This window comes from Corvus kubaryi, unplaced genomic scaffold (assembly GCF_017639235.1).
Source record: "Corvus kubaryi isolate FWS band 111438036 unplaced genomic scaffold, C.kubaryi_AGA036_p1.0 138, whole genome shotgun sequence".
In the NCBI taxonomy this organism is placed as follows: Eukaryota; Metazoa; Chordata; class Aves; order Passeriformes; family Corvidae; genus Corvus; species Corvus kubaryi.
Window position 1 is genome coordinate 6,148,811 of NW_024580672.1, and position 20,805 is coordinate 6,169,615.

Sequence of the window (20,805 nt, forward strand, 5' to 3'; positions counted from 1 at the left end):
AGCGGGGCGGCGGCGCGGTCCCGGGGCGGGCGGCCGGCCGGGCGAGAGAGAGCGGCCGCGCCGCGGGGCCCGGGCGCGGGGCCGGGCCGGGCGGTTTTGTTTACGTTTCGACGGGCGGGAAGGGAGCCGGGGCCGGCTGTGCCCTTGCCCGGGGACGGGCGGCGGTGCGGGGCCCTCCCGGCCGGTGACCTTCCGTGCCTGCTCGAGGCCGGGGGGGTCGGGAGAGGTGCGGGTGGATAATGGCGGGGTCCTCTTTGTTGGTGTGGCAGGAGGGGCAGGAGGCTCGGCGCGGGGCTCCTCCTCCTCCCGGGAGCGGGGGCACCCGGGCAGGCCGGGCTGGCCGCTCCGTCTTCGGGGAAGGAGCGTTATAGGGCGGGGTGGTGGGAATGCAGCCCTCCGTGGGCAACTACCTTGCTTTCAAAAATGCCTTTTAAAGCAAAAAATACTTCTCTGGGATAATGTAACTGCTCTAGATACAGGGGCTGGGGGTGACCAGCAGTGTCTTTGATTCTTTTGCCTTTTAATTCTTAAATTTCTTGCAAACGGAGTGAGCTGTCTCTGTGCAGAATTTCTTTTGCTTTTGGTTTCTGTGTTGTTACATCCAGCTTTCCTTCCAAAGCCCGTTTCTTTATGCTTTTCTGCTTGGAGCAATTCCATCAGTGAAGTTTGACCTGAGCTCCTTTAATAACCTACAAAAACAAATCCCACTTGATTATTTATTCCACTCCCCAGCTACAATAATGGTTTTGCACGTATGGCGTGGTTTTGAATCTCACTGTTGTACAGAACAGGCTTGCTGAAGGCTTTCAGGCAATCAACAAATCCTACACGCTTTGGCCTATCTGATAATATAAACACAAAGGGTGTTTTGCTTGTTCGGGGTGGAAAGTATTACTTGCCCTAAGGCATGTGCATGTGAAATTGAGCAAGCTTCCTCATTGCAGCTGGGTTTTACTTACAGGTGTGGAGACTTAACCAGTGATGGTCTTGCAGGTCATGTGAGACCTGGTCTCAGTTCTAGAGATGCCAACAAATGCACTTCCAGGGCAGAATAGTAACTGACATGCCTCTCTGTATGCCTGTGGGTATATCAGTGTATTAGATAACTTGGAAATGGCTTAAAGTGTAACATGAAATGAATCTGGGCCAAGCTTATTTAAGGGTGCTGTCAAAGTGGTTTCACTGACTTGAGCGTTCCTTGTATATAATGAAGGGAAGCTCTTGATTCTTCTGATATTAGCTAATAAAAATGTTGAATTTAAAATAGTCCCCTGCTTTGATCTTGGTCTCTAGGCACAGCCATCCCCCTTTTTTACCCCAGTTGCTTCACAGATGTGTAACACAGGCTAGTTTGACAGTAGGATGCATAACATGTGATGCCAGGACAGGGATCAGGCACATTGCAGGCTGCCTGCAGGTCTTGATGGTTTTCAAGGCCAGCTGGGTAAAAGTGTGGTAGGTAAAGAGAGAGAGAAGTATCTGCTGAACCAAAAGTAGTTCAGAGTTGCAGAGGCTGTACAAAGTTGTATTCTGAAACAGGAATTTTAATGAAGTCTTCCACTGCAAAAGCTCCCAAGGATTTTGGACCACTGGCTTGTAGAAGCATTCAGAGTAATCTTGTGGGCTACTGTATACTTCATGGAGAGTTCTAAATCAGAAATATTAGTAAGGTGATCTAAGAGGGTTCCAGGTCCTGTAGTTTTTGGACTGCACGTTCTAGGCAGAAACAGAGTTGGCTTTTGTGGGTGGTTTTTGTATTTTTACTTTTAGCCCTGCTCTTGAGGGACCAAGGCTTTTTTGATGGCTTTATAGCTGTGCAGGTGTAACCTTCTTTGCAAATGCTTTAGGGTAGAACTGTTATGCAGGTATTATAATAATAATAATGAATAAATGTTTCAATAAAAATGAATAAATGTTTCAAGATGGTAACAACTGAATTTATTTCCTGCTCGTTATTTACCTGAGATGAATTAGTGTGTTTATTTCATGTATTATTTATTTTTTTAATTAGTATTTGATATTATAATGCTACCTGGCTATTTACTGTATATGTGTTTTGGTTTCTTTTTCATCCTTCCTCAGCTTCCTAAATTATTTGGATGCTTATGGTTTAAAAGATGCATGGGAAGTACATGTTTAGCTCCTCATTTCTGAAGATTGATCCAGCGTTCTGGACAAATACAAATGTCCTTCTTAATAGTCTCCTGAAATGTATGCTGTGCTATTTCTTAACCTTCCTTTCCCACCATTCCAATCCCTCCCCTTGGCAAAAAAAGTGCTCTGTGTGTATACAGTTTTACTGTATTTGTTATTTTCAATATATATAATGTTTCACTTTGGAAATTAGACCAGTCTTGTTTAGAGCCTGTTTTTTTTAATACAGGCTAAATGTATTTTATTGCTGTAACTGCTGCCTTTAAAAAAAACCGTCTTAGTTTAATTCAAAACCTACAGAAACAGGCTTCCATTTATGTTACTGAAAGATCTCTTGGCATTTGAAAGCTCTTTAAAAATCCAGTTGAGGCTACTTATGTTGCTTGCCTGTTGTGAAATTCACAGTTTTGCCATGGCTTCTGAAATATTTTTTTAAGGTATCCTTGTGTGTGAAGAGATAATGATCTTGGTGTACCAAGTGTGTAATTAATAGCTACACATTTCTCCTTAACTTTAAATGATTTTTTTCTATTAAGTTATTAAAGACTAATTCTTGATTCTTTTTCTGTCCAAATTGATTGCCTGTAAGCTTGATACTAAAATTGTTGTTGCCCATACTGTCATTTTTATTGTTGGATAAATGCTGCTTGATATGTGAACAGATGGGATGCTTATTAATCATTCTTAGTTGAATATTGCAGACTAATGGTGAAATGGGGACTGACAGAAAAATACACTTTGGCTCAATGGTCAATTGTGTTGCAAACAAAGCAAATACTGTATACAAGCTCATTTGTGTGTACACTTTAAAATAAACCAAAAGGGCAAACATTGATTCTGCAGTGCTACTGGACATGCCTGTTTGCTGTAATTACTGGTTTTTGGGTATTAAAGAAAAAAAAAGAGACAAGCACACAACTCTGACAACATTCCATTACTTTATTGATGCTATACCAAGGTTTTTTTGATTTTTTTATATCTATCTCTTAAAAAGAGAAGGAGAATGTCTTAACCCAGTATTTATTCTTTTAACTATGAAATATGGCTGAAGTGTGTGTTCCCATCATTGTAATCTGTGTCCATTCAAACATTTACCTTTCCCCTTATCTGCTGAAGAAAAGCTGAAATGCCTCAAGTCTGGTGTTTTGATTTTTGTGAAATAAGAATGATGAGCAGTACGTATCCTGTTTCTCACTGGGCTCTCAAAGTCATGGAAATGCCCAGGTTTATAAAGTGAAACTGATTCTTCAGCTGTTGGTTGCTGGCAGAAGAGGAGCTGGGGCTTCTGCTGAGCAGGAGTCAGCCCTGTGCCCCTGAAAGGTAATTAATTACCGACTGGGCTGTGTTAGGAAGGGCCTGACCGGCAGGTGCTGGGAAGGAGCTGTTCCCATCTGTGAAGTTCCCCTGCAGAGCTGCTCAGATCACACACACCTGCACTGTGTGAGGGACAAACGGGGAATCCAGCTCTTGGTTCCGCAGGTGGGTGGGGGCTCGAGCACCTGAGCGTGCATAAAGAACTGGGTTTGCAACTTGAGGAAGAGCAGGCTGTGGGAGAACATAATTGCTGCATTTAACCAGCTTTAAGCAAGGGGTTATAGAGGTGATGGAGCCACTTGCCCCTCTGAATGAGTCAATGGCTGCAATACACAAAAATGGAAATTTCAATAGGTCAGGAAATTTCATAAGGGAATGAATGTCTTGGTGTAGCAGTCTGTCCCTCTCTTGTATCAAGAGCCCAGAGGGGCCATGGAATCGTCATCCTAGAGACTTTCGACTTGACAAGGTCCAGAGAAGCCTGAGAGGAATACAAATTTGAAGTTCTACTTGTTTTGAGCAGGTAGATGATCTCCAGAGGTTGCTTTCAAGCCATATTATAGTTCTACTGTTTATAGATTTTAAAACTTCGGTTTTCCAAGTAACTTGAGGAAGTTGGCAAAACAAAGGCACAGTGATTTAAGTAAACCAGGTTGCTCAGAACTGTGTTAGAAGTTGTGAAGGGAAAAGTAATGAGATGTGATAAGCATCTTCATTTGAGTCTGCCAGTGGCAATATTGATTTTGCTGCCCTGCATTGAACTTTCCAGCTGACTAGGCCAGAAGTGCTTGCAGGCTAGCATAAAGGTCAGGAAAAAAAAGGGTTATGGTATCTGTCGTGCCTGTGATAAACAGAAACCCATCTCCAAAGAAACAGCTGGCAGTCAGCAGCCTGGTAGCCCACTGAAGTTAGTCCAGGTCTTGCTTTCTGTATTGGAAGAACATGTTGGTGGCAGCTGCTGCTGCAGGGCTTTGATCTGCTGGATGGGTGATGGTTCCTTAGCTGGAGTGTGGTTATTTATCCCGGCGAGTGGCTTCATGGTGCAAACCAGCTCCGAGTTCCAGTTGGTCACAGTAGCAGTGCATGACTGCAGAGGAGTGTTAGGACAAATGGCAGCTGGGAGAAGGAAAAAGGGCTTTGGCAGATGCATAAATCTCTTTAATGCTTGTGCTGCCTTGAGAAGATGTTGTCCTGCACCTCATTTGTTTCTACAAGTTTTTACGTATTCGTTTATTTAGTAAAACCAACCAGAGATCTTAGTGATAAGTGAGGTGAGCAGTACAGACAGTTACAACCCAGAGTGAGTGTTTTGTATCTTAACAAAGCAGCTGTCCTGGTATGAATCTGTAGGTGTTTTAATGTATGAATACAGCTGCTCATATGTGACTCTTGAGAGAACTGTGTAGGAAATCTGGTGTTAGGGATGGCACATCCTTGAGAATCCTCAATGTATTCTTTAGTAGCTTTAGCACCTAAGATGATGTTGGAGTAAGTACGAGTCACAATGCGTACTTGCAGTACCATGGGTGTAAAAGTACATAGTTTTGAAGATGTAATCCTAATGTTACATTTTACTATGGAAACAGCAAAAGTGAATGCCATGGTTGATGTGCCAACCAGCATAAATCTTGGTAAATTCTGGATTATTGTGTTTTGGATGATGACAAACATCCTGGCCACCTTAAGGAAGAGTAGTAAAATCATAACCTAAAAAGGTTTATTAGAAAGGTGTAGGCTAGGTTCACTTGTTTCATTTCATGCCAAAAAGTGAATGCTTGGGAGACACACAGTAATAGGGAGCTCCTTGTGCGTGGCAGTGGCTCATTTAATGAGTAGCAAAGCCTTCCAGCAGTGGTTGACTTTTATTTGCACAGTTCCAGCAGTGGAAAACTCATCTTTGTTGAACAATAGACAGGGTTCCTCTTGCTGCTTTCAAAAAAGCATTGCAAGGTTCTTGTACCACTTAAATATCAAGATGGTGGAAGAAAAAAGACGGTTCAGTTTATAACAGGATTATATTGGACATAAAAAGGTTTTGTTAATAGCATGGCATTGTGGGAAAATCAGAAAGCCTTGATGTGACGAGGGCTACTTTATTCTCCCCCTATTTTAGTTTATATGAAATTGTTTTTTAGTTTTCTTCAGAAGATTTCTCATCACAACTCTTTGTATGCATATCCAGCAGTGCTAGTGTACAGTGCACAGCAGTGCTTCTGAAGGGTAGTATTCTTATTCAAAGAATGGGAATTCTCAAACTCTTCCTATTTTTGGGAACTTCTGTCATATGTTATGGAATATCCCTGTTGTTAATTTGGGTCAGCTGGCCTGGTTGTGTCCCCTCCCAGGATCTTGCCCACTCCTGCTCCTTGATGGGGGCAGTGTTGGAGAGACAGCGCTGATGCTGTGCCAGCTCTGCTCAGTAATAGCCAAAACCCTGGTGTGCTGTCAACCCCTTTCTAGCTCCCAGGGCAAAGCCCAGCACTGTGAGAGCTGCTGTGGGAAAATGAGCTCCAGCTCAGCCAGACCCAGTACAATCTGCTATCTCAGAGGTGTTCCCATCATTCCTGATCAGCCCAGCCTTGGCCAGCAGCATGTCTGTCTTGGAGCCAGCTGATGTTGGCTCCGCTGGACACGGAGGGAGCTTCTGGCAGCTTCTCCCAGAAGTCACCCCTGTACTTCCCCCGCTACCAGGACCCAGCCATGCAAACCCCATACAGTAGGGCAGAGCATCAGGCGCTACTGAGGTCTAAGAGAAATGGGGCAATAGAACAGGCTATTGCTATTAGTAATTATTGGTGTAGTTTCCTACAAACTACCTAGAAAGTAGTTGCTTTATTTTGAAATGTGTTGCCTTCCTTCCCACCCCACTCCCAAAAAATAATTGTGCAAAGTATTGTATTGTGTTACAATAGGTATCTCTGAAGGAATTCTTAGTGCTGAAGTTGTCATGTGTTGGAGTTTTTTGTTGCATTCTAAAGCTTTTATTACAGAAGTATTTTATGCCAAATACTTTAGACAGGATTTCATAGCACATTAATCTGCTTGTATTTCACAGATAAATGCATGAATTAACAAAAGTAGCACATTCATAATTGGATTCTAAGTTTTTGTAGCTGGGATTTAAAGTTAAAAGTAATGTAGTTTTAAAATGTTCTGAAAACTTTTTTCCCAGCTGTTATGCAACTCCTTCCTTCCTCTAATGTTCTATAGCTATTGTCCTCTTGATCACTGATATTTAATTACTATTTTAGGTCACTTGGTATCTTTTGTTTGGTGTTGTCCTTTAAAACAATTAGAGAACCATTTGATTTGTTTCTTTTACTGAAACAATTAGCTTTTATATGCTTTGCCTTCCCCTGCAAGAAGAGGTTGAAGAACAAGCATTTCCCATCATGGAATGGGATTTTGCTTCTAAACTTACATGGATCTCATTGAAGCATTCTGAGTCGTATTTACTGGTTTACATTGCTGATGGTTTGCCTGTTTGTTGCTTTGCCAGTGGTCATTGGATGGGCAGAGAGCTACCATAGGCAGACAGACCTTTGTGGAATGGTTGGAATTAGTGGTCCCTTAGGTAGTCAGCTGAAACAGTGTTGTGGCCAGATTAGTAATTTATTCTTTTCTTGTGCATTTCAGGTTAGTTTATGGTTAAGCTTTTTCAAGTACCTGAGTAAGTTGAATGGACCCTGACACATGATTCTGCCAAAAGGAAGGTACATAGAGCAGTCTGGAATGGCATTCCCTAGAATGCAAGTAGTTCCAGTCATCATTTAGGGATGATTATGATTAAACCTGTTTTCTGGATCCAGCAGCAGGCATTCAGATTGCACTTCTGACAGTTAAATTGGGTGCTTAAAATAGAACAGCTTGTTGAACTCTTGCTTTGCTGAATTTCCACTGATTTGAGATTTTAAGAGCATTATTAAAAAACCCAAAACAAATTAAGTTGACAAATAGTGCCCTGCAAAAAACCTGAATATCTTAAGCTTTTTAAAAAATGTGTACCTTGATTTTCTCCCTATTTACCATTCTTTTCTATAAACTTTTATTTGAAAAAGGATTAAGGAATTGGAAGATCCTTGTCTTATCCTATTATTTCTGAAAAGGAGAGTTTTGCTAAGAATAGTCTTCTAATCTGTTGTCATAACAGCTTCTTTGCCAAAGTAGAGAGTTACACAAGTTTTCTTTTGTTGAAGCCATTGTAGTTTATGATTTCTGTGGCAAAACTGACCTGGAAGACAGTAAATGTTACTACTTATATTGTGATAGTAGGATTCATCATGGAACTATCTGTAGTGGAGCTTCATATGACATTGCACTGAAGAAGCTGTAGAGATGCTCTCCTATCAAATGTGTAGCACAGCAGGGTTTGCAGAGTGATGTTTTTTCTGTAGATATAGCAGTACTCATCCTGATAATGCTTGTTCTAGAAAAATGCTACCTAATAAATTTCTTCATGGTTAATTAAAGTCACAGTTCAGTAGTCCATAAAAAAAAGTGAGAGGAAAGGTAGGATGAGAATCTTCATCATTAGAAAAGCCAGTTTACAGGCTGCTTAGTATTGCATGCTGCAGCCTGTCTGCCTCATTTACAGCCTCCTGGCATTTGAATCTAAAACCTGTTTTAAAGGGAATGGAAGATACTTTTCTAAAAGAATCTCTGCTGATGTCTAATGACTTGATAAAACAAGAATATTTAAGAACAGAGGAACTCTGCAGTGTATTCCATTACAAATACATTGTGTCACTGTACAGCCTCCTATGTTAAGGTTTGTGTCACATGTAGCCTTATCACAAAATACAGCCCCTGGGAAAACATGTAATACAGAATACCATGTTGCAGCAGAGTAACACTGTAGTAAACTAGATTAGAAGTGATCTGTGACTTGGTGAGAATTAGTTAAGTGCTGTTGGCCACACGTGAGGGTTTTCCAGAGCGGGTGCACTGGTATTCCAGAGCAGCTGTGTTGTAGGAGTTGACCGTGAGAAACGCTGGCAGGTTGTATGTACTGCTGTCTTACTTGCTGCTGATTTGGATTACCAGGACTGTGTCCATCACTGAAATCAACTTGAAAGCCTCAGATAAAGTTTTAGGTAAGTCTTCAGCATCATAACTCTTAGTGCACTCTTCAGGAGGTTTAAATGTTTATGTTGATGTCTTTGTCTAGAGATAGCTTCATGTTTAGATTATGTACCTTTAAAGTATTGCAGAAACCTGGAAATCTGGATAGCACCCAGTGTGTAATAATTCCAGCTGATGAAGAAATGTAAGGTTTCATTTCCCTGTCACAAACTGGCAGACTCTCCTGCTTGCTTAGAGGAGAGGGGGATGACTGAAGGAATGTTAGATAAGCAAGCACAAATTTTCACCTTTTCATGGAGCTGATATCATGCATTCACTTATGCATCTTTCTTTCCTTGCCTTCAGGCTACTGGAAGTCTCTATATTTTGACTCCTCATTTTTCTGTTTTCTGAATCTTAATTTTTTTTTACTTCCCATGGGATGAAGTTAGAGCTGCTGGTGGCTGTAGTGTGTGTTTTGCCTAGTTGGCAAGCAGGCCCTAAGCCAAAAGTTTGGATAATTTCTTCTGTGACCAGCTGCTTTAGTCACAGTTGTAAAAGAGAGATAAAACTGGGTAGCTCAAAGTGCCAGAAGTGAATCAGTTACCTGACTGGTTTAGGTAATGCTTGTGTGTGTAAGATAAACAGAAACAGAAAACCATGTGACAAACAGAAAGCCATGTGGCTTTTTTCCTGTGCTTTATGGCAATCTCTTTTATTGTCTCTGTGCCATTAACAAACAATGCCTTAACTCGTGATGCATAACTATTATATGCTTTTTTTTTTTTTTTTTTGATAGTAGAAGGGCTGTAATTTATAGACTAATGGCATTATGGGACAATGTCAGCATAGAGAAATCGGAGGTGCAAAAGGAGGAAAGTGGATTAAGTTAAATCCTGTCAATAGGAAGTTTACTGATAAAAAGCAAAAAAATGTCTGTTTTGAAAAGAGAATCACTGTAAAACTTAGGTTGTTTGTGAGTAATTTACTGTGGGTGCATTTGTTACTTGGTTCTTCATTTTTCTGCTAGTGCAAGGTGTGTGATGTGTTTTATCTGATTAAAGAATTCAGTTCTCAGATGAATTGAATTTGATATTAGACAAAACAAATGTTTTAGTGGTACCAGAAATGATACTGATTGTCTTATTTTAGGTGTTTTGCAAGAGATGTTTCACAATAGGATAATTTGCTTTAGAAATGTGCTTTAATACTGATTTTTATATAGAGGGTACTCAGTAGCTGTGAGTGCAGGTTCAGCATTTTAATTTGGTGCTGCTGACCCTCGTTCAGGAGTCAGGATGAGAAAATACTGGTATGTTGTACTTGGTTTGCATAAATGCTTGCTTTGAGCTTCTGAGGGAAATGTGATGCGGACGTGCTGACTCTGCCTGTGCTCCATGGGGAGCAGTGTGTGAAATTGCTGTTGGAGCTTTGTGGGTTCTGTCCATCCCAGCTGCCCCAGCAGTCCTAGGAAATGGCTCACCTGGAGCAGTGTTTAAGAACAGGAATTGTTTCTTGTGACTTTCTGCATGTTTGCATGTGATCTTACACTACCTCTCTATAGACGCTATCGGTATTCTGCTAGTTACAGTCTTAATTTTATTGCTGCCTGTCGCAGGTCTTTCCTTACAGTTAAACAGCCTCTGGATCATTAGTTACTTCTGACTCTATATCAGACTGTTTGTGGAGGTACTTGAGACATGGAAGTGGAAAAGCTCAAGTTCTTGTTGCCTAATACAAAAATCCCTGTCTCCAGGTTTCCCTAATTTCAGGTTCAGCTGTTTATATTTTGGCACTGGTGACTGCACCTGTGAGTGATGGCTATTTCAGGCTGCCTAGTATTTGAATGTAATTTGATGCAGGAATTCCAGCACTGGTGCAAAAACCATGATGTCTAAAATTAGCTATTTGAGCTCATTCCTGATTTTGTTATTAACCTTTTATTGTGAGTTTTGAAACCATTTGGGGTGAGGTTCCCAAAATAGTGCACTCTTTAGTGGAAACATCTACTTTTGGTTAGATGCGATGGTATCAGTCAGATGAATCTGACAAGGGAAGCGCTAGAGAAAATGCCAGGTTCAAGTTGCTGTCTGTATGACTAACTCTGAATATAATCCCTGGGGCATCCCTGCTTCAGTGACATCGCAGAACATGTCTGTCCTCAGTGTCAGTGCAATTGGCTTTTTCAAGAGAGGATGAGTAACAGCATGAAAAGGGAAAACTCAAGGGGCTGCATTAGCCAGCAGCTGCTGCTGGAAGCTCTGCTTGGGAAATAGGTATGTTCCTTTTTCCTGGAGAGATCCTTGCCTGGCTGCCAGTAATAACTCCCCTCTCCCGTCCCTCCCTTCAAAGCAAACAAGGAAGCTCCCGGTGTTAGTGGTGGTTGGAGATCAGGCTCTTTACCTGTGCTCTACCCAGGTGCTGTAGCTGCTGGCATGGCCCTTCCATGGGTATCACCCACTGACTGAAGTGACTGAAAGAAGCAGCAGGTCCATTTGATTAAGATGAAAAAACTGCATTTGCTATCCTTTTTTTGCATATATGTTTATTTTCTTTTAATGACTCCTAATCTGTCCCTAAGCTGGAAGTTGGCTTTCAGTATGCATGAAATTTTATGGACACATTCTGCCCCCTTCCATTGTAGTTTATAAAGTACATAAATATTAGGGTGGGGAAGATCTAAAATGTAGGAAGCTCGTTAAATGTAATTTAGATAAAAAAGAAAAGTTGCTGGTTGTTTTTTTATGAAGAATGTTTCTCCTTTCCTGCCCCTCAAATTCTGCTACAACAGTATAAAAAGTAAAAGTTCACCTGTTTTTGCAAGAGGAAAAAATAGAGGGCTGGGCATGGAGTCTGTTGAAGAATTTTTGAGAAATTGAGTAGCATTTATCAGTCAGTAGCTCTGGTGTTTCCCTAGAACATCCTCAGTTCAGCCTCAGGGCATTTGGATTCTGACCTCCTGCATCATCCTCATTGTGTGTTTTATAGATGAGGTTAAAACCCACCCAAATGTTCTGCTACTAATTCAGGCTCTACTTTGTTGTTGCTTTTGTCTTCGTGTTATCCTTGGTAAATTTTAAATATTTATTTCTGCTTTGATTCAGGTTGTGGAAAAACTCTGCAGTCACTACTAATCAGGGTGAAAACTCTTAAGTACCTTGTGACTCTTGAGGCCCTTTATGTTTTTATATACTTATATCGGGAGCTAAGCATTGCAAGAAAGGTCCCTCTATGTAAGGTAATAGGATTATTTGTCTGTTCCAAACAGAACTGGTATTTGGGGAAAGGCATCAGTTGTGAAGATTAAAATCAGATTATCAAACACTGTGAACCTGTGCTGTTTAAGTGGTAGGCACCTCCTTTTTATTGATGGGCCTCCAGGTGACTTTTGTAATGCATAATTAAGTTCAGTCCATTGCACTTGCCTTCTAACAGATGATCTTCATGGAAACTGTAATAAGATGAATACTGGCCTGAAGACTTCTGGAGTGGAGAAGGGGGTGGTTTATTTCCCTGTATGTCCTCCCCTTCTAGTAGACTCCTCAAATTACAGTAACTATCTTAATAAGGTGAGATGGCAGATATATATGAAGAAAACTATATCTGGTTTCCTAGATGACTAGAAGAAGTCATCATGTGATCCAGCTGGAGCATGCTGTTAGTCACTATATGAACCTGTAAACTGCAAGATTGACTGTGGCAAAGGTTACATTAGTATTAATGGATTTTGTTCATTGTTTTTTAATGTAGGACTCTATATAGTTGTTCCCTGTAAACTGTACTGAGAACAGAGTTAGTTTAACACAGAGGGCTCTAAATCTTTCCAGGTGACTTATTAATCTGGCAGCAATGTTTGCTGAACTAGTGAAGTTAATTCCTTGATTCAAACAGCCCATATTACATTTTCTTAAGTTTCATTGTTATTGTGTACTCAGAAGTATTTTGCTTTTTAGCCAAATATATATTTCTATACCAAACCTATAATCTTTTCTGCAAGTATCATCTTTGGTGGAGAAAGCCATCTGTTCGTTGTTAAGTACTCAACAGGTTCTGGGAAATCAAGTACTTGGCTTTGAATTTTCCATATAAAAATGGCTATAACAAAAATGCAACAGTCCTAAAGTTTAAAAAAATTAAATGTGCCTTAAATTTCTTGTCTTCGGGCAAACTGAAGTGACTTACCCTTTTCTGTTGAACTTGAAAGCAGTAGGCAACTCATAACACAGAAATCTAAATGTGCCCTTTTGTTCATGCAGGTTTCCCCTGCCTCAGTACTTCTTTTCTTGGTGAACACTGAGATCTAGTGTCCGCCTTTGCTTTACTGAATCTGTAATTAGTGAAGTTTGACTTCTTGGTGGACAAAAGATGCATTTAAATGTACTGTTATTTTAAGAAACGTACCTGCACTGTGCTTCATACCGGAGCTGTGTGAGAATCGCTCCAGTGTATTTGTGGTTTTGTTTTATAGTTGCAAGCAGAAAATAGTTCCTGAGATCAGAGCTGTAGACTTTCAATTTGTGCTCTGCTGCTCGTCCTGTGAGTGGTGTGAGCAAGGCAGAGTTCTGCTGTAATGTGGGTGTGCATTAGCTGAGGGGAGAGGCACTGCCATGGCCATTGTGCATCAGCTGGAGGCCTCGTTAAACACTTGTCAGCATTAGGAGGAGTTTAGGCAACTGTGTGGAAGTTGTTCAGCTTATGCTTTCACAGATCAGATGGTTTTAATTTGAAAGCCATGCAAATCCTAGAGTCAACAGTGAGAATATTTTATTTTAGAATAAGCTTCAGGTTTTTCAGACATCTTTGGCATTTGTAATGGTTTAATAATACCTTGCTGCAGTTTTCACCCAGCTAATGTTAACTCCTTTTTCCAAATGCTTTATTTGCGTTAACATTTAACAGAGCTGGAAGTATTGCAAAATACAACATTCAGTTTCAAGGCCAGCATGAACAAACAAAACATTAAAACCATAATTACTTTTGAGACTAACTGAATGAGCAATGAAGTTACCTTTAGAAACAATTCTTTTGTTTTCTAAATTTGAGCCTTTGAAGCATATGTGAAAACTAGGTTGTGTTTGCACTATTCATTTAGCAGATGTCCAGAAACCTTTAAATATGACAGCTGAAAATTTGACAAGGCATTCAAAAACACATGATGCATACAAATCAGCTGTGTGTGAACTGTATTTTCACAAAGAAATTAAATACATTAATGCAAGAGCTTTATATATACTGTCCGTTTGTTTTGCATTCAGTAGTAGACTACCATGTACTTGAAGAACTGTTGGATTTTTCTAGGTCAACCACAGATTCCTACAGAATATTCATTTTCATAGTGTTAGATGCCTTCTAAATGGAGTTATTGAATCATTATTGATATGTAGTTTATATTGTTATTTTCTGTTGATTATATTACTATTTAATACATTAATATATGTAATTGTTTTATTTTAAAATTGCTTCCTTCCATTTCTGCATCTCTTTGACTGTCATGGTCTTCATTTTTCATCAGGCCTACTTCTGAGCAGCTCTTGTAGTAATCTTTCACTATGGAACAGTTCTGCCAGCACATGTAGACAGACTGCTGGTAGTTGGTATTTGTGTTGTACCTCAGACATGTCTTGTCCCAAAGACTGTTTGCTGGCTTAGCATCCAGAGTTTCTTCCAAGACTTAGCCCACTTGATGCTTGCTTGTTAGGAGAGGATTGCTTTAGAAATCATGAACATGAAAACCAAGTCTGATTTCATGCAAAACTTGTAGTTAATGATGGTTGTTCCCACCTTTGGTTTTTCTCATTTCTTATGTTTTACTGCTTTTCAAGATACTGGGGTATGAAAATATCTTCTCAGCTGTACTTCTTTACCACAGTAGAAATAACCTGAGTATGTATAATTTCTTATATAAAAGGATACTTCGAGTAAGGGATTCTGCATTATAGCATGGGACAAATCCTGGATTTTCATGTCGTCTAATGAAGGTATAAGCCAGCACTTAAGAGCAGTCTTAGAGACTGAGCTGTACAGAGCAAATGCTTTTCCACCCTTTAAGTTGGCCTTAAGTTCTGGCCTATTCTATTTCCATGTCCCTAGCGGGAAAATTATCTCTGGGGTTCCATTTCTTTGTCTGAACAGAAGAGACACCTCAAATATATGACTTTTTTCAGTTTTTAATGCAACCTTTGAAGTTTTCCTGTTCATTGTCACAATCTCTAGTGATGGGAAAGTGCAGAAGAGGTTGTAAAATACTTTGTGCTCTTACTTAAAAGTGAGAGAAGCTTTCTTTCACAAGACCTGTTCCATTTCTGTTCCTCTGTATGCCTGGAATGCATGCATTCAGGTCACTGCCTAAGCAAAGTAACCTTGTGCATAATTATGTGTTGTTTTTAAGTATTTTCTAATTTCAAAAGCACTGTCTTGGTCTCTGATGTGAAGGCTAGCAGATGTCATAGGCAAGAAATTATTATTTCATGGTGTTGCTGTGCAGAAGGTAAATACGCAGATGTCTTGGGGAAAGCACGTGGTTTTGCAATTAATTTCTGATTGTGGATACATAAGCTTGCTGTGCTTAACTCAGGGGCCCATGAGCTGGGCATGTTTTTAATTGGCTGTTGTTTCAGCTACACTTCTTGGAGTCCTAGTGCAGATGAGCCTGGACTGATTTTTAGAAGCACAATTTGAGGTTGCCCAAGTTCAGCCAGAATGATACAATGAGGACAGGCCTGATAAGGCTCTGTCCCATGAGCTCTGCACAGCCGAGAACCTCGATGGAGCCACGCTGGTGCCAGCTCTGGTCCAAACACATTATGTTCATTGCACTTTGCAGTGTGCTCTTCAGAGTTAAAGCTCTGTTACTCTGGAGGCTGCTTTACTGCACTGACCAGTGGTGTTGTATGTGTAAAAAGCATTAAATGAAACAAGGTCTGGAATGAGTATCAAGCCATCTCTCTCTGCCTTCTAAAGAAATCAGTTTATGAAGTCTGCAAAGACAAGTCTACCAGATACATTCCTGTTGTTTATATAATTTTGCACTGCAAGTTTTTGTGTTTTGTTGGATTTTTTTTTTTTAATCTGGCCATTTCTAAAGTTTTTAATGCACCTGCAGTAGGGCTTTTAAACTGAAAGCTGTATGAGCAAAGAATTAGCTCCTCCCTTTCCCACCATTCATTTCTATCCCAAACCCATCTGTTTCTCCAATATATTTAGGCTGTACTGGAAAAACATGTTAACATGTACTGTCTGTACAGTCCTGTCCTGTATCTTGATTAGTAAATTGAATGTTGTCTGTATTAGGGACAAAATTTAGTATTGAAATACAGCATTATGCTGTCTTACAGATATCTTGAAGTCAGCAAGTTTATGAAGAACAGTCTTGTTGAGACATGCTAAAGGTACATGCCTTTCTTTAAGCAGAAGCAAATGGCAAATGTTTGCATATTTGGGTATGAACAATGCTATACATGGTTTCTTTACTGTTTTAAATATGCTTGTTTTAAAGTTGGATGAAGACTTTTGTTCAAACTTCATTCTAAGTATTATTCACTTGTGGAGGAGGAGGTCTTAGTGGAACAATTTATAAATGTCTGTGCTTTTTAGCCATGATACTTTCATAGATAAATGCTACATACATTTTCATGGAGCTACATGTTCAGTGCATCCGTGTTTGTTTTTACAGCTGTATCAGGCTGCACAGAACTGATGAGTGGAAGCTATTGGCCGCCTGAAGTCTCCTGAAGAACTGTTGAATTGTAGTTGCTGTTAGTGAATTCAGAATAAAACTTACACACAGCCTTGCAGATCCACTAGGGGATTTCACTCTGGATATAGTGTTATGTTCAGTTCCTACATTTTTGTTGTGCTTCCTTGGGTAAATAGTACTTCTGGCAATATGAAGAGTTAGTAACCACACAGGAATATATTAGAATTCAGTTTTGAAATGTCCTTATCTTGACTGACTGCAGGCTGCCAGTAAAAGGTTGCCATGTAGTGAAATTTGCTTAGGCACAGTATTTTCAAGGAAAGGCACAATGGTTGATGTGTGAGATGAAATTGAAGCTTTCTGTGGGATTCTTCCCCTGCTGATAGTTGACAGCATTCCAGCAAGTTGACAGTTAATGGGACAAATGTATTATTAGTTTCCTCTTTAATAATAGAAATCTCGAGTCTGCATCCTCCCTCTCTTTGCATATGTGCTTCTGCAAAATTGCTGAAAAAATGGAACAAAATGTCAGATTTCAGACAGGCGAGTTTATCTGATATAGCTTAATCATGTTTTAATGAAGGACATGGCACACATACATTGTATAAGAATCTTAGAAGCCTGACAGTTTCTGAATTTAGACTTGCTTTAATATTTAAAGATAGGATTTTTGGTGTTGTGGATCTTTGAAGCTAGACTTCATAAGACTAGTCACCAGTAAATTAACAGCTAGAAAAAATAAGTATTTGGCCTTTTTCTGTGAGCTGTGTTCACAGAGCTGGGCAGGACCAGGCATTTCTGAGGATGCTTTCATTGAGATGAAGAAACGGGGAGCACAACTGGTTCTGAGCTGAGTGGGATGGAAGTTAGCTTGGTTATAAAATGAGAGGCTGACACTCTCCATGGTTGATGGACAAAACTGTGTAGAAGTTATGAGACACTGAGGCAAGGGGTGTGGAAGAGGTGGATGTCAGGGCTGGTTCAGTCTGAGGAAGCTGTAATAGCCAGATGAAATTCCAAAGGGTTGGAGGCAGGGATAAGGCATATATGGTTTCTGAGACCTCTTTGCTGATCTGAGTGCATTACATCCAAGTGGCTTTTTTACATCCCATACTCACCACACAAAATGTGCAAGAAATGGCTTTTTTGAGAATTGGCTCCATGTTTTCTGAAGCGCTGAGTAAATCTGTTTTATGCTGGGAGACCACGCATTTAAAATGGAGAGAGAGACTGTACCTCTTGCTGTCACAGTGCAGACTGGTAATTTTTGATGAATGCCATGTAGGGCTGCAGAGTAAGTGGAGATACTCCTCCTTCCTCACTTTGGGATACCTCTCGCTCCTTCCTCATATTATTAGTAAAAATAAAACAATGATTTCTTTTATTTACATATTGCTGTATACTAAAATACTATTATGAATTATAAAATGGTTAGTAAATACAAGTTTTCCTGGACGTACTGGCAAGCATATTTTAAAGTTTTGAACATGTAGCAAATTATGAAGCTTCAAGGCAATAAAACTTGCTTGGTTATAATACTATGTATGGTATATGTGTAAAATCTGTTAATACAAAGGAATTATTTTCTCAGAGAACAGTGTCTCTCAAGATCCTTTTCTTAAACTATACTTGCTTTGTTTCACTCTTTGATTCTATGAAGTTTACCGAAATGGAAAAAAATGCAATTAAACACTTGGATTTGGCTATTCAAAATACTGACTTTTAATGGAAAGGTGTCAACATTCACCTGGAAACCTTGGAGGGAGGGCAGCAGTGCTTCCTGCATTTGTTTCTGAGGAGTTATCCATAGTGAAGTATTAAACTTTCATTATCTTGATGCTGATACCAAATAAGAGCTCTGTCTACTAAGCTGTGCCAGCTAATCCTGCACTGTTCAGTGTCACTAGATCTTAATACAGTTTTAGCGGATAAACTCAAGATACTGGGTTTTTCTCAGCTGACTATGAGCAAATGTAAGATTATATGAATTAGTGTCTTTGTTCTTTGTTTTCTGATTTTCAAAAAGGTGTTTGGCTGATTTCATGTCCACAACAAATTTTCTCTATCCTAATTCACAGGAGGTTTTGTCATTATATGTTGTTGGGCACTTTTATTCCAAAACTATGTGCAAGTATATCTGTGAACAGAGTGTTGAGAAAGTGGCAGAGTCCAAAGATGTAGTGGTAAGGTGGATAGGGAAGAAAGAGCTGGAGTTGGTGTCATATATTGCTAAGAAATTAGGCTTTTTGTCTTCCTCCAGTAAGCTGACCTCCCCCTACCAGTACAGTCTGGATACAGATTTTTCCTTGTGTTAAGGAGCAGTTATTGTAGTCCAGTTCTGCCTCCACTGTCAGCTGGGGAAGGAAGCCTTTAACAAAATTGACAGTATACTGAGAGAAGCTGCTTTGGTATTTAGTTAACTCTTTATAACAGAGGTTTGGGGGTTTTTTGACAGTATTTTGGAAAAGGGGTCTTTAAATTGACATTTCTTTTGAGATAAATGCCAATTAAGGTAGCACATTTTTAATTAGTTAAATATCAACTAGTTTAAAATGTCTGCTTTAAAGAACTTCAGAGTGTTTTGATTGTACCTGTCTATCTGTGAAATGAATGCAGGTTAGCTAGTAGAAAGTGGAATGCATAGATTCTTAAAAGAGTACTACTTGTACAACCTTTGTAATTATTTGTGGAGGCCATGTTTGCACTGTCTGAGTTTTCAAACCTTGTTTAAAATTTAGCTAATGTATACTGTTGTGGCATATGGAATGCAAGAATCTCTTTGGGACTGATGGATAATATTGGGAAAATGTTCCTTAAGTTAATAACAACAGAAGACAGCATGCTGTCACTCTTGAAGAAACAAAGACAGTCCTTCTAGTGAAATATTTCCACTACTAGGCATCTCTTCTAGCTCTACTCAAAACCTATGTAAAGACAAAGTTAAAAGTCCACAGTTAGCATCAAAGGAATTAGAAATATTACTGGAAAAGCCACAATGCAGTTTTATTTTTTCTCCTGTGGACATCTGCATTGAGCTGTTGCATTTCTTTATTTTTAATATGAGAGGACTTAGTTAGGGTATACATCTGTTTTTCTTACTTTTGTTCTCTCTGTGATTATTACTTTTCCTTATGAAAGATCTCCGACAAGGCCAGTTTTTCTTCCCTGGCTTAGATTGACTGTATGTGTTTCCATGTCAGTGTCAGGTATTCCTGGTGGTTGTGACCAAGAGTATTTTGATGATTGCAATGTTTGGAAGACTCGTTTGTATATTTATGGATTCATGCAACAATTCAGGTTGAATGGGGCCTCTGCAGAGTGTCTGGCCCAAGCCCTGCTCTCTTGCTGCATGTGTGTTTATGAAGGGATGGTAGGACTCCTGGAGCTCTGTGAATGGTGTGGAGCTTCCTGTGTTTTGATCTTCTGTAATTTCCATCTAAGATTTTTGCTACCATCTGTTCACTTTTGGCTTTCTATTATTTTTAATGTTCTAGAATTTTACCTTAGGAACACTCCTAAAAATACAGCATTTCAAACACATGCTTTCTTATTCCTGCAGACATTAAAAATAACTTACCTGTGCAAATGAGACTTACTTGGGAAGTGTCTTATAAGAAGTTCTGCCTTATGTCAGATTACATATAGTTGTAAAATCTTAGTTTTTCTGACTTTATTTCTTCACAGGCCAGAAGCAAAATTTGGATGAAGTGAACTAACCAAGTTGCCGTCATGAGCAGGAGCAAGCGTGACAACAACTTCTACAGCGTTGAGATTGGAGACTCAACTTTCACCGTGTTGAAACGGTACCAGAATTTGAAACCAATAGGATCAGGAGCACAAGGGATAGTATGGTAAGGTTTCTCTAGAATTTAAATGTACCTTTAGGTTTCCTTAATGTAGTTTTTTGAGGTGTTGTGTCTTACAGAGCAGGAGTGGGGAGAACTACCTTTTACAGGCAAAACAGCAATGGTAACTGATGGCCATTTTTCCTAAGCAAGGGCTGTTGCTGTTGTTTTTTGACCTGTGTCCTTTCCAGCTTCAGAACTGATGCCCTTCTGTGCAAATTCAGCCAGCTGTGCTGAGTCCCGTAAATTAGTGGGGGAAAAAGAAACTGGATAAAGAAACTAATCCGAATCCTAGGACACACTGCTTGCAGTGAAACAAAAGCCAGAAATACTCTATATAATATTTGCTGCTTGTAAATGTTTGCACTTCTTGAAATGGTTTGTTAGGAGTCTATTTCATTTAATTTCATAATCTGAGTAGTCCTTGATACCAGTGAGTGAGCATTTGGGATGCTGACTGCCATACGTAAATACCTTATGCAGTTCAGAAAAGTATGACTTGACAGTGTCATTCTTTGAATAAGAGCTCTGCTGTGTGGTCTGAAAAGTGTCCAGCTGATTCAAGTTGTTGACAACTGGCTGCCTGTAGGCACTGTTTCCTGTGCAGTGCCATTGCCTCGAAGAGAAAGGTTGGTTTAACCTTCCTGGAAGCTTTTTTTGACTGTTTGAGAAGGATGTAGGTATCACAGGACCTTGCAGATTTTTCAGTTTATTGTAACTCTTAAGATGTTAACC

At 39.7% G+C, this 20,805-nt stretch overlaps 1 protein-coding gene across 4 annotated transcripts in view; it reads left to right on the forward strand.

Moving 5' to 3' along the window:
- Nucleotides 1–20,805, forward strand: part of MAPK8 (mitogen-activated protein kinase 8) — a 183,927-nt gene that overhangs the window by 139,550 nt on the left and 23,572 nt on the right. For 3 of the 4 annotated variants that reach the window (XM_042018858.1, XM_042018857.1, XM_042018860.1), the window contains exon 2: nucleotides 19,910–20,076. In XM_042018858.1, coding sequence (XP_041874792.1) covers nucleotides 19,955–20,076 — 122 coding nt within the window. In that variant the 5' untranslated portion in view covers nucleotides 19,910–19,954. Of the gene's footprint in view, nucleotides 1–15,851; nucleotides 15,918–19,909; nucleotides 20,077–20,805 lie in introns of those variants that run through there. The other variant, XM_042018859.1, reaches the window with a different exon arrangement.